This window comes from Synchiropus splendidus, chromosome 17 (assembly GCF_027744825.2).
Source record: "Synchiropus splendidus isolate RoL2022-P1 chromosome 17, RoL_Sspl_1.0, whole genome shotgun sequence".
Classification (NCBI taxonomy): domain Eukaryota; kingdom Metazoa; phylum Chordata; class Actinopteri; order Syngnathiformes; family Callionymidae; genus Synchiropus; species Synchiropus splendidus.
The window spans coordinates 5,973,557-5,987,295 of NC_071350.1; the positions used below are offsets into that span (position 1 = coordinate 5,973,557).

At 44.5% G+C, this 13,739-nt stretch overlaps 1 protein-coding gene across 1 annotated transcript in view; it reads left to right on the forward strand.

Annotated features, from left to right (window-relative positions):
- specc1 (sperm antigen with calponin homology and coiled-coil domains 1) overlaps nt 1-12,113 on the forward strand; it is a 47,506-nt gene extending 35,393 nt beyond the window's left edge. Inside the window, exons 13-15 of the mRNA XM_053846430.1 lie at nt 6,931-7,047; nt 8,371-8,430; nt 11,726-12,113. Coding sequence (XP_053702405.1) covers nt 6,931-7,047; nt 8,371-8,430; nt 11,726-11,815 — 267 coding nt within the window. The 3' untranslated portion in view covers nt 11,816-12,113. The remainder of the gene's footprint in view (nt 1-6,930; nt 7,048-8,370; nt 8,431-11,725) is intronic.
- Nucleotides 12,114-13,739: the final 1,626 nt, after the last annotated feature.

The following is a 13,739-nucleotide window of genomic DNA, read 5'->3' on the forward strand; positions in this document are numbered from 1 at the left end:
TGTACTAGATAAAGGACCAGAATCCATCAGTGTACCACATGCTGACCATTGTCTGCAAAAATAGCTTCGGTGTTTTGGGAGGATCCCGCTACTCTGTTTTCGATTGTTTCCTCAAGACCACATTCAGGGCCTCAGCATTGTTCCAGAGCAGGTCGAAGTCCGGATTTTGGTGTACTTCTATGTCTTCCAGCGAAGCACAAAATCCTGTTGCTACACCAGTATAAATCAAAAGGTCTCTTTTTTAATGCCTTCCGATTACATTGTTATGAAAAAAAAATCAATAACAGAGTGCTGTCAGGCACTTTGAGTGAAGCACAGTCATACTTGGCAAATGGAAATTATGGCTGACGCGGCGCGCGCAGGATCTACACATCCTGTTGCCAGGATGTCCAGCTGCTTAAGGTATGTTTGAGTTGATGAAATTCAGAGACAGCTTTCCTTCTGTTGTCGGGGAGATGTGTCCGGTGCAGAGCGTCTCGGCTCCTGTTGCGGATCCACTGACAAAGTGGTTGTGGTCGATGCATTTGCACTGTCATACAGCCCTGACGTGAATGCGCTCAACTTTTTCCATTAACCGTTCCATGGTCTGTGTGCAAATAAAAAGAAGAAAAAATAAAGAAAATAAACATCTCCCACTTGCTTCCCACTGGGATGGCCTGCCCCACTATTTGACGCTATTGAAGAAGATAAACAAATGACCACACACACTCTCACACCTAAAGCATCAACAGAGGTTAGGGCTCGGGTTAAGCCATGAGGGGGCGCTCCTTTCCCTGAGTCTACTCATTCATGTCACTTTGTTTTTATAGCACCTCAAATGTTGATGCATTGGGGCACTATCAGTAAAGCACAGAGCCACATAAGGTACTATAATATACCACGGGGGTGAGAATGCGTTGCGCTGTCCAGCTGTTATGCAGTTCCTGTATATTTGCTTGAATAGCGGCTGATAGGCGAGAGGTACTGTGCAGTAGAGAGACCAGGCGGCAGCTACAAGGGGTGTGGACACAGTGGTGAAAGAGCAGTCCAGGAGTTGCTTCTGCAGGAATATTTTATGTTTCATTTACTCACTGATGAATGACTTCCACCCTCCTCTGGACAACGAATCATAGTTTCACACAAAAAGCAAGAGGATTAAAGAAAAGCATCTGACAAAGTTAAGGGGAACTTGTCAGAACATGGCTCACAAAGTGCTTTACAGATGTATAAAACAGAATTTAAACATGAACTGGATGAATAGCGTCTACACTCTAATCTATACACTGTATAACCATGTACAGAGACATCGATGTGGTTGGCTGCTGAATCTGTGTTCAGAATGTTACAATCTATTGTATAGGAGAAGAATATTTTTGAGGTTTGTGTATGCTGGTATCACCAAAAGGCACCTAACTAAAACAGGTCAACAGATCCCAGCAACCACTACTTTGTTCTCTCCTGCGACATGGATAAAGGGTTGGACTTTCAGCAACATGAAAACAATAGCAAATCTGACTGTGAACAAAAAAAACACAGAAAAGATAAGTTTCAAGAGGCTGCGTGAGCCATACTGTCAGATACAGAATATGATGCATTCAGGGATTTTTGAAAACGAATTACCGACTGTGACAAGCTCCTCTGCAGACACCTCATTTTGAACGTGCTACAAAATAGAATTTGAGAAATTGTTTTCGAGATAAACTGTGTATGTGTCCTATCAGTCCTTGTCTGTCTTTCAGCTCACATGTTGATCTTCCACATTCCTGTCAGTTTATAAAAGATCTCAGGGCAAAGGTGACACCTAATTTGGGACAGACCAATAGTGAAGTCCATTAGAGGGTGTACGAAGTACAAGACACAGACACAGTGCTTCATTATCAATATAAAAGACATAAAAAAAGAAGGTTAGTGTGTTCTTGACCTTTACACACTGACTTGACTCCAGACTTCAAAGTCGATAAATGCCCAGAACGACTTCCCACCGTCAACAAATAAATCTTATCTTGATCTAGATTTGACTGAAAGCAGGCCTGGACTGTGTCTGGCAGAAACTCATTTTTATCCGCAAAATATGCTCTTGGAAATATAAAACAGGATGGGATGGTCAACGACGGAGTACACAGATGAGCCTGTACAGATTTAAAAAAAATAGCTCGTACTTATTTATTTTATTTATTTATTTTCCTAAGACACAGTTCCAAAATGCAATTCAAAACGGAACAATCAATCAAAAACAAAAGCAGAGGTCTGCTTGGCTAAACCTCCAGAAAAGATCCTGCACCAACTTCCCAGGACACTCAAATGACTTCTCCTGTGCCGTGTCTCTCTGTCAGAGGAGGAGTGGTGGCCTAATGCAGCATTAAGGTCCATTTATACTCAGAGTGACGTACGGGTCCAGGGACGGACGGCGCCTTCTGTCCGTGCTCTGCATTCATTTCGTCCTTATTTCTACAGATACAGACCAAACGGAGCAGTACCAGAGTAGCAGCAACTGGAAAGTTTACAAACATTTTTTTAACCAGAACGAGTGTATTGCTGTATAATTACTTTATGAATAACGAAACCAAACAACTCTATCATGACCGGAAAACAAATAGTTTTAACAAAGACAAGGTATTGTGCAAAACAAATGCAGAATGTTAACCAACTCCAGTTTTACTACAGTGTCATAAACTCTGGGGAAAGGACTTGCCCCCCATAATAAGCCCTCCGCTACTGCAAATTGTCCGTTTTTTTACTTTTCCCTTGAATTAATCTTGTGTCACTATAGAGTCTGAAGAACTGAGGTCCTTCGTCTCATGTGTGGCCCCCTGACCTATAATGATCTTCATGCTTCCTGCTTCTTCTGTCTGGGCCAGGCCCATTTGAAGGAAGCCGACATCTGTCCCGCTTGCCTCGCTCTTCCAGGAAGAGCCCCTGCGGAGCAGCAGTTTCATGCCAATACGAGCCGTGTCTCCAGCATCTAGTTCTTCCCTTGAGCCTCTGGATCCCACCCCGGTGGTCTTTCTGGCTCGGAATAACTGGTCGGATTATGATGAGGACGATGAGACACATGCGTTCGAGTTGGCGGATCTGAAGGCATTATTTGAGGTGGCTCATCGCCCTATCAATGAGTTGCCCGCCACATATGCATCGGCGGCAGCGAGGTTTGGTCTCCCTGTATCCACCAGGACTCTCCCTACTGAGCCATCTGAGAATGCCATTGCTGGGTCACTGTCTCATCTGGTCTTGGATACGGATACGGTCATGGCAATACCTGGTCTGCTGTGAATCCCTAAGGCCTTCGCTTAGGTTGTAAACTAATAGTGAAGTCCGTTTGACTGCGGAGCATGTAAAAAATAGAAATATTAGTCACCTGGATGTAACTTCAATTCCATGAGTACATGCAAAGCCCTTTAACTGCTCGCCCAACTGGGCCTTCTCTCCGTTGCTGAGATTTGAAAAGGGACGATTCGCAGTAGCCGAGAGCTTACTCTATGTAGAGTTATGTTTCGATTTCTGTGTGCTTTTATTTTATTTCCTGTGTTCCGCTTTGTTGTTTCCGTTTCTCATCCGCTCGCTTCTAGCTTGATGGCAGCGCTGCTGGATCCCATTTCGCTGATCAGTCTGCCCGGGTTTCTACACCTGGGTTCCAACAGTAATATTCTCTCACTCGACCCTCTGATCTCTTTTCTGCGTGCGTGTTTGTGTCTTTTCTATAGCCTGTTTAGTTATTCTCCTCGCTTGCCTTTTTTATCTTCCTCGATCGCGCGTGAGTGTTATTCTTTAACTCGCCTTTTCTGTTTCTTTCTTGCATAGTTTATTTATGTTTGTCCTCCTCGCTTCACTTCTGGTGTTGACGTCCTCATTTATTCCTTCTTGTTTGTGTTTATTGTATTAAATCTATTGTTAACTCCTACTCTCGTCGTTCGAGTTTTCTGTTAACTGGCAACTGCCCGTCAGACTCATTGAGCGATCATGACATGTAGGGGGCTAATCCTTCCCACAGGTGGATGAAGTGAATATAAAAGATGTTTCAGGGCAAAGGCGATGCCTTATATGGGACAAACCAATTGTGAAGTCCATTAGAAGGCTCTGCACGTGCTCATAGAACTGGAGTTACTTCCAGGTAACTAATATTTTCATGTCCATGAGAGTGCACTGATGTAAAACTGTTTACTGGCATCACTGTCCGACTCTTTACTGTTGCTTCCCTCCCGGGACATGACACCTGCCTGCCCTCTGCTTGGCAGAACTTGATATGAACTTGTAGCTTGTTGCTGACCAATTCTTGAATCAGTGCTGGAATAAAATAATCGTAATATTTTTGTGCGATCAGTCCAGACAGAATCACTCCTACCAACATGGAGCTGCATGACCTTGTACTTTTTGCAGCTCGCTCTTTGTTTATTTCCCTGAATCCCTAAAAAGCAAGGGATCTGGCTTTTGTGTGGAGTGAGACGCTTCCTGTCTCTGTGTGCTGTGTTTGCTTTTCTGAAGCGGCTCCCAGAGAGCTGTTGTTGTCCATGACTGGTTTAGCATTCATGACTCTCTCTCTCTTCCCTCCCTATACAGACCCCACACCCCCATGCACACCCCACATTTCCCTCTCACCATGCTGGGGATGTGCGATTCACCACAGTCAGGCCACAATTGAAATGGTTTCACTTCTCATAAGTGCTATTTTACAGGGACTTATTGCTCTAAGAATCAACTGCTGACTGAAGATGACATTTTCTCATTGTTCTTCTCACATTAGCTCATGATATGACTGCACTGTGACACACACTACTTGCACATGCATTAGAAACAGAAGAAAAAAGTGGAGAAAAGATGGAATTTCAAGATGCAAGATTGGATCTCAGATGTAATAATTAAGTGTGAACTCACTTTCTAAAAAGAAGGTAAACATGTAAACATTCTCAATGGAGCAACATCTCCCAGCAAAGAATATTTTCTTTTTTCATTTATTCATATCACATTTTTTTTATATTTTTGTTGTACAGTATTTTGAATTTGATATTCACTCTTGTCTTTCAAATGCAGAAGAAATGTCCCTGTGTCAGGGTCACAGACTTGTATCTTTTGCAGGTGCCTGTAGCCCTTTCTCTGTGAACTCCAGTCACTGGCTGTGTGTCATACCACAGCAGAGGCTTTAGAAGAGGCTTAAGCCACAGCATCAAACAACAGCAAACAATTGCAGGAAGAAGCATTTCCCCGAACTGACTGAAAACCGTGTGCGATGAGACAAGCTCAAAGACAAAACTGGGCATGCTGTGATTCCCATTCTTCCCCCCTCAGATGGGAGGCTTGAGAGAGGTCTGAGAAGATCCACATCACTCTCCGATGTAATCCTCCCAACGGCCTCGAACTGATTGTTGCTTCCTTTCTCCGTGTTTGTCCATGTTGATTGAGCTGGCTGGACGTGCTGCTATGCATGTTTTCACTTACAGAGGATCAGAGGGACACGTGCAGCGAAGAACACACACACAGACTGGCAGTAATGGAACCATAAAGACCCAGAACAATGTGTGATTGAATTACATTTGAGTTTTTTTTTTTGTGCTTCCATGAGATAATGGTGTGTCCAGTGGCAGGAAGCTACGCGAGCGATTTAAGCATCTTAACTGTTGCGCTGTCTGCCGGATGCTTTATATGTGCTGTGTAGAGCTGCAGCATCATTGTCCATGAAGATGAGTTTGACAATGAGTTTCACTTGTAAGGCATCACTTATCACTTTGCCGTCCTGCGTTGACACAGGAGTCAGCCATGTCTTTCATTTTACGACCTTCAAAAAGAGCGGCTCTGTTAAATCCACTTTAGTCAAAGAAAAAGCACAGACAGAGAAAGAGAAAAGCCACTGGTCACCTGATGCTGCCGTCAACAGTTTTGAATGATGTGACGCCACATTTTTCACTTCCCTTAAGTGTGCCACAGTCATGCGGTCACTGCACGCTGGTCGTCCGTCCGGGATGTGGTCCAAGAACCACAACGTCTACGCCTTTCTGCCGCTCTAAGTTGCAGTCTGCCGTCGGTATTGCCATTCTCAGCTCACTTCCCTCTGAGGAAATCCAGCCGATGGTGAGGTACTGTTGTTTGGGGTCAACTCATCTACTTTGTTCCACAACTCTCCTTTTTCCTCCTCGCTGACATCCATCTGTGGGCCGTAAGCTCTGACTTTGCTCATCAGGACCCCTTCTACATCAAGCTTTAAGCTCATGATTCTGCCAGACTCCTTCACATCCACAGCATTGTTCACTTACTCTTCCTTCTATATGATCCAGTCCCCCATTTTACGCCCAGTCTACAGCATGGTAAAGATCTTGGAGATCCTTTCCACTTTGTTTCCTGCACACACAACATGTCCACCTTTCTTTTCTGTCATGGTCCGACACAACTGATGACATGCTGGAGAACATGACAGACACATTAGGAGTAGGACGTTCATTTTTTGCTTCACGATTCATCCCACTGTTTCTTGGTAGATGGATAGAAACTTGACAATATGGACCATGGACTGCCCATGTATTTAGATGATGGCCCATCTCACTTGGACAGGGGCTCCTCGTATGGAAATACATGCCTTAATAACATCATGGTCCCACCCAGCAAACACATTTTAATGGCTTGGCCAAAAGACTTTTGGCCAGGTGCCTATGACAGGCCACGTAAGGTAAACTATTTCTTGGACAAATACTAGGTCCAGTTGTCATAACCATTTAATAACTGAGCTCTCTCACAAACTAGCTCAGCACTTCAAATGAATGAGGCCCTTACTATCATGAGCTGTGAGGTTTTGCAAGGTGAAGTCAGCATGACTCCGTGTCCACACATGCACACAAAAGGCCTGCAGCACCTGGGTCTTATTGGTTGAACCGACTTCCCTCCAGGGCTGAATATGAAAGGGTGTTGCTAGACATGGAGAACAATGTGGACAATGTTTTCATGGTAGACGTGCTTCTATTTCTGCAGAATATTGAGGTGACCAACTTCAGCAGCAGTTGGAGCGACGGTCTGGCCTTGTGCGCCCTCCTGCATACATATCTGCCAGCCCACATCCCCTATCAGGAACTCATCAGTCAAGATAAGGTAGACAACTGAACGCTCTCACTCACAAATGCATACATTTATCTCCTCACTGTTTATTTAAATTCCGGCAGCCGCATATCTGCCTTTGTGATATACCTCATGGGTTTTATCGAGACTATTTCCTTGAGTTTGGCTCAGCTGGAAAAAGTGAATGGACAAACCAAAGGTCAGGGGGCAGAATGTTTATAAACACTAAACTATTGTTGAGTTGTAGGCACTACATCTTTTTGGAGACAATAACAAGTGCAGTCATGAGGATTGTGTGTGGTGATGTTGAGGTTGTTTCAAGTCAACATGAACGGACATAACAATAGATGCCTCTACACCTGATGTGACGTATTGTTATTGGTGGCGCATGTGCTGTCCCTGATGTGTAGCATGAGGCTGGTGACACAAACACTTGGCTGCCTGCCTCTGAATAATTCATTAGAGACATGTTGTCTTTAATAACTCTCGCTGAGTGACTCCCCCCAAGGCCCAAACAACCCACTTCTCCCCTCCCAGTAATCCCATTACTGTGCTCTCTGACCTTTGCACAGGATCAGGCTTTTTTTCAGCCAGTGTCATGAATTGAATGAACTAATGGACTTCATGACCTTTAACATATTCCTCCGGATCAACTTGAATGAGGACTCGATGGAAAAAAAAGTTCAAAATCTAAATGAAAGTCAGGTTCAATTCCAACTTTCAATGACACGACCACTACAGCTGAGACACTTGGCAACATTTCATTTCCAGCGTGTATTTGTAGACTGAATTCCTCTCAGTGAATGTGAGACAGTGGCTTGTCCCCACACTGCAGAACACATCTATCCTCTTTATTACTTTCTTACTATATCTTCCTCAACGCATGATCTTAACTGAGTTATGTCATGTATTATGCACATGAAAACTCTGTGGGTTCTGGAGTAGAGAAGCAGAGACTACACAAGAGAATGTTGGAAAAAAAAATACAAAAGCACTTAAATAGGCGGTGGCTAGAAGGCACTTTTCAAAGTTTTCAAGGTTGAACGTTCTGCACAAGAAGCTCCATCCTCTCTGAGCAAAGACACCTGCACTGACTGCTGCATCTACGAGTTGGTGCAACAGAGGTGTTGAAAAAATACCTTGTGCGCATCCATTTAAACTTGACACCATCTATAAAGCTGACAGGTAGGATCACTGATGGCCTGCTTTCCAGCATCCTATGTTCCAACAATCTTCATTAAAGCTTCATTTGTGACCTGCTGATTTAATGCAGAATTTTTCATGAATATTTCCTAAGAGTTGCTTTGGCTGTATGAGGAGCGCTGGCCTCACATCAAATGTTTTACTCTCCTTTAGGTCCGGAATCTAACCCTGGCCTTCCAGGCAGCCGAGAGCGTCGGTATCAAGCCTTCACTGGTGAGACCCAACTGTTGTGCATGTGCAAGGTCCTGCAACGCCAGTGTTGTTTTGCTGACAGCTTCCAGTTGAAACTGAATCCTGCTCCTCTCTGAGTGTGTTCTTGTTCCTTTGAGGGAGAAATTCATACTCTCAAGTTGAGGTGAAAAGGCGAAAAGCCCTTTCCATTTCCAGCTGATGTAGCTGGGTAATGCTTGTGAACAATAGATGATGTCAGGATGTCGGATGTAAATATTGTGTTGGACATAATTCAAACATCCCCTGCTTTGGGATGGGAGGGATACATCCATGTTTGTCTTTGTAAGAACTGAGGTTCTCCATCCAGCGTAGCGGGTACACATCCAGATTCCTGTCACGGATTACTGGCCAGGAAAAAAACATTCCGTCAACTTTATCTAGCTTGCATTGACTTAAGGCTGGGATGTTCCTATGGTCCTAATTCTCATTCCTCATTCATTCATTCATTCAGTCAGATTGTGTCATAACAGTTACAACCTTTCGAGTGTTTTCAACGTCAATAAAGGTTTGAAAAGACGTCATGCTAGCAGTTAGACCTGTTAGCTCTGCGGAGAGTCTCTAGCGTCGCTAGTCAGAACGTAAACCTCTTTCAATAATGCAGTCATTCTGCCATGCGTGGTGGAGCTAGAGACGCGTCAGGTTAAGAGAAGTCAAAGCCACGTCTTCTCCGACGGTGAGTGTGTAGCAGGACGACGTGTGTTTAAGACGAGAGCACGGGGAGTCGGTCAACATTGATAGAATGAGACTTGAGACTTTGGCCGATCGTCCACATGTTCAGATCGTTCTAATATCGGCCACATGGACCCATCACTCAGACGTTTTACAAGCTCTCAAAAATGTCACAATGTATTTGAAAGGACCAAAGCCAATCATTGAAATGTTGTGAATCCTATATTCCAATGTAAACATAAAGCCTTCTTGCCCTGGCTATTACGAAAAAAACCCTGTCTCTTTAAATGACATCACTAAATGACATCGCAGATGACATCACTCAAGCCTAGCTGGAGCCAAGGTCTCGAGATGATGATTTATTTGCTGTTTTTGGTTCTTAGGTACGGTCCGCTGAGCTGTATTGATGTGAGGAGGCCGAATCTTGTTCGATCATGTCAGGCAGAAATGAACCGGTGTTTTATTGAAGTCAGAGCTAAGATACTACCATAAGTCTTACAGCAGGCTTTGAACGGCTTGATCGACTTTTGACCTCGGCTCCAGCAGAATCATTAATATTTGAACAACAACATTCATAATGATGGTAAAAATATAACATACATTATCATTGTTCTACAACCAACATATTTTCTAGTAGCACGTTGAAATCATGACTAAATGTCACCAGTGTATTTTTGTTAACATATCTGTGTGAACATTGAAGTCAGTTTTTATCACAGTGTTTCAAACTATACATGCAGGTATCAGTTCGAAAGCACAAAACACACACACAGCCAGACACCAGGACGGTTAATAGTGTTTACTCTAAAACATGGGCAGCATTTTGTGTGCATGTGTGTGTCACGGACTGTGAGGGTATACACTCCCTCACGCAGTGCACAGGTGAAGCAGACATGAGCTGGGCCACTGCAGCCTGGTGGCACTGCCTTCAACAGTGAGGTGACACATTAATGATCTAATGTGTCAGTAATACTGAGTCGCGACTCAGTCTGGGCCAGTGAGAGACTGTGTTTTCTGCCAGACAGTAGTTGCACTAAAACACTGAGTGCAATTGCAGAGAATTGTCCCAGTTTACAGCGGAGAGTGAACAGATTTATTGAGTATTGTTGCCTACATGAGGGGGTGAAATGTGACCTGGTACCCAGCAATTGTGCTAAACTGGTCAACACATCCTCACTCCCATGGCGTCATATATTGATGTTGGGAAAGTGGCCTTTTGCGTCATATACTGACTAAAACGCAGCATTCAGCGTGGCGTGTGGAAAATAACATGTAGTTTGGGGTGCGCTATGGGATATGCTCCATTCATTCTACATTTCTAAAAGTGTCAATTGCTATTTAAAGTCCATCAAACGGTCGTGTGTCACGGTGAGTATCAGTACCATCACTAAAGAGGAAAGCCATGAGAGGGGGGAGCAACTGACACCCAGTCCCATGAACTGAAGAGCGCATGTTTGCCCGTCTGCCTGCAATGTTCCTTGTGAGCCCCCGCCTCACTCATTCCTGCACCCCTGCGTGTGGTGCTCCTCACATTCCACAATGTACAATCCACACCCACGCCTGAAGCTAAATGGAAGTCAAACTATTTTTTTTCTCTCCCCCCAACGCCATGTGATGCTCCATGTGGCCCTGCACAACGTACAATCCACGCACATCCCCCACCTGGAATGGACGGAAACCATTCTTTTAAGCCATTGAAACACATATGCATAATATTCTACGCCAAAGGCCACCTTTTCCGTTAGTATAGGAAGGAAAATTCCCTTTCCCAATGTCAGTATATTAGTCCATGGGAGTGAGGATGGGTTGGACAGGCCTGCTTGCTCAAACACCCTTTCTTCCCACCCACTCTGCCTGTATGAGAAAAGCTCCCCTTAAATAAAAAAAAATCCCAATACTCTCTCTTTCAAATGACTTTTGCAACTTTTTGCATCAGACAGGTACGTGGTATTTTGATGTGTACTATTCGGACATTGTTGGATTGTTAAATACAGTATACAGTGTAGTAAACAGTGTGGCTTTGTTTTGTTCAGTTTGACATTTTTCATTTGTCTTCATCAGGCTCACCTCTTCGCCTGTCACACTTTTACACTCATTTGCAGCAATGGTGCGTGGTTCATATCAGTAGTGTATAAACTGAACAAATGGAAAGTGCAAATCAACTCAAGCCTCAGTATGAAATCTTGATACACAAGGCCCCCTGATCACTATTCTGGTGTCAGCCATCAGATCAGAAATCAACATGATTTCGGTTAATGTATCATGTATTATGTACAGTGTATTATTCATCATCAAACGCTGTGAAATCCTTTTGATTCATCGGAACATCAACACTCATCACAGACAGTAATGCTGCGGTGACTCCAGTCCTGGAGTCTGTGCCAACATGAACACTCTGCGAGTTCTGGAGCAAAGAAGCAGAGACTACACAAGAGACTGTTGAAAAAGAATAAATACAAAAACACTTAAATAGGTGGTGGCTAGCAGGCACTTGTTATAGGCACAAGAAGCTCCATCCTCTCTGAGTAAAGACTTCTGCACTGACTGCTGCATCTACGAGTTGGTGCATAAGAGGTTTCTGATCTTGTGCGTCTGTGTGTCTCAACAGAACATGGAGGAGCTGACCAAGACAGACCGACCGAACTGGCAGAGTGTGATGCTCTATGTCTCGCAGATCTATAGGTACTTTGAGACCTGAGGTGGAAGGGACGTGCGAAGTGGAGGCACTACAGAATGTCTTCAACACCTCAACATCTGCAATGACACAACCAGAGCAACCTCCCGATCATTGACTTTTGATCTGAGACCTCTGGTTTGATGGTGTACACTAGTGAGAAACGGAGGAGGAGGTGTGGTGTGCTCTATTGTCAATACCTGTGCGATGTCTTCCTGACAAAACACACTCATCCGCGTGAAAACCTACAAAAGATATGCACGTCACATTGTCAAGTGTAATGACAGAGATGACTCACCCCTGTCTCGAGTCTCTTTACAGCACGCTGAACAATCTACAGCTTCAGTTTATATGGAACAGAAGTTAGTTGCTTCTTACAACTTGATGTTCCCATGCTGACTATGTATCTCACCATCTATGTTAATAAAGTTTTGTAGCCTGCCATATCTTGTGCACCATTTTCTAATCCAAGAGGATTTGGGGGGAACGTTTCCCTGCGTGCAACTAAAATATGTTGTTTGTTGGACACGGAGTAAAATGGCTTCGGCCTCAACACCAGGTCAAAGCCAAAAGGGCATCATTTTCCAGACAACAAAACTAGGTTGAAAAGCCTCTCTTGTATTTCAGAAGATGACCTGATTAAACTTGGGTCACAAGTCAGTGCAGACCAATGAGAGACACCAAAACAACAAGCACTGAATGTACATTTTGAAATATTCTTTTATTTGTCATTTATATTTATTCATTTATTTGTCATTCAATTGTGAAATCCTTCTACTACCTGTGTATAACCTCAGGTGTAGGTGTAAAGGCGCCTCAGCAGTGGCAGCCTCACCAGGACAGTGACCCTGCTCCGTGCCATTCCAGCTGTTCCATTCCATTCTAACTCTGTGCCAGTGAAGCGACCTGGTGTCCCCCCAGGGCTGAGCAGAAGGAGACGGGGGGGAGTCATGCCAGGGCTGAGAAAGGAGGAGACATTTTGGGGAATATCCGGTCGCTCCCCTGCAACGACAGCGGGATGGTGGATGGATGATGAGCTCGCCGCTCTGATCCTGCATCGCTGGGAGTGTGATACTAGTTGCAGAGCCATGACTAGCAGCGTGGACACCATGTTGTGCAACAACTTGCAGATGGACTTGTCCACCGTCACTGCATTAGGAAGCAATTCAATGACCTTCCTGAACACTGCTGGTTAAGTGTGTCTCCCACCTGTCTGTGGGTCTGTGCAGAGCAGGCGCCCCAATCTTCACCCGGCTCTTCAGCAAATATCTCTGGAGCTGGGTGAGGTCAACTTGACTAACATCCCAGGCCCCAAAAAGGGCTGAATGAAGACAGACCGGTCGCCCTGACATCTGCAGCTTTAAATGCCTGTTGCTGGCTCACTTGAAGTCATCCTCCAGCACCAGGATCATTCTGGGACTCGCGTGCAGATCTTGATGTGGATTTTCAGCTCATCAGTCATCACAATCGTCCCCCAACATGCTCTAAATCTTCCCAGCTCACAGGGCCGCGTGTCTCCTCCTCCTATGATAGAGAGGGACCCATTTGTCCCACCCAACAAAAAGTATCATGGCATGGCAGGCTGCTCCCTCACTCCTCTGATAGTGTCTGGGAGATAGCGGCAGGCAGCAGGCTGTCCTCTGATCGAGGTAAAGCATTGTGAGGGTAACATTGCCACGAATATGAATATGTTCATAAAGTTATGTTGCAAGTTTACATTTATGTTTAGAAAGCGTATCTGTTGCGTTAGTTCATCTGAATTGAACTGTATTGAACTCCCAGGTCAAACATCGCAGGCCAAAGTGTTTTGCCATCTCATTTAAGTGAAATAAAGAGGCGTGAGCTCGCAAAAATGCCATTTCCGGAAGTTTTATTGAAGGCGCAGCGGTGCACAACATATGCAGAGCTATTAAGTGCAGTAGCACAATGACTTTTCAGTAAGGCACCA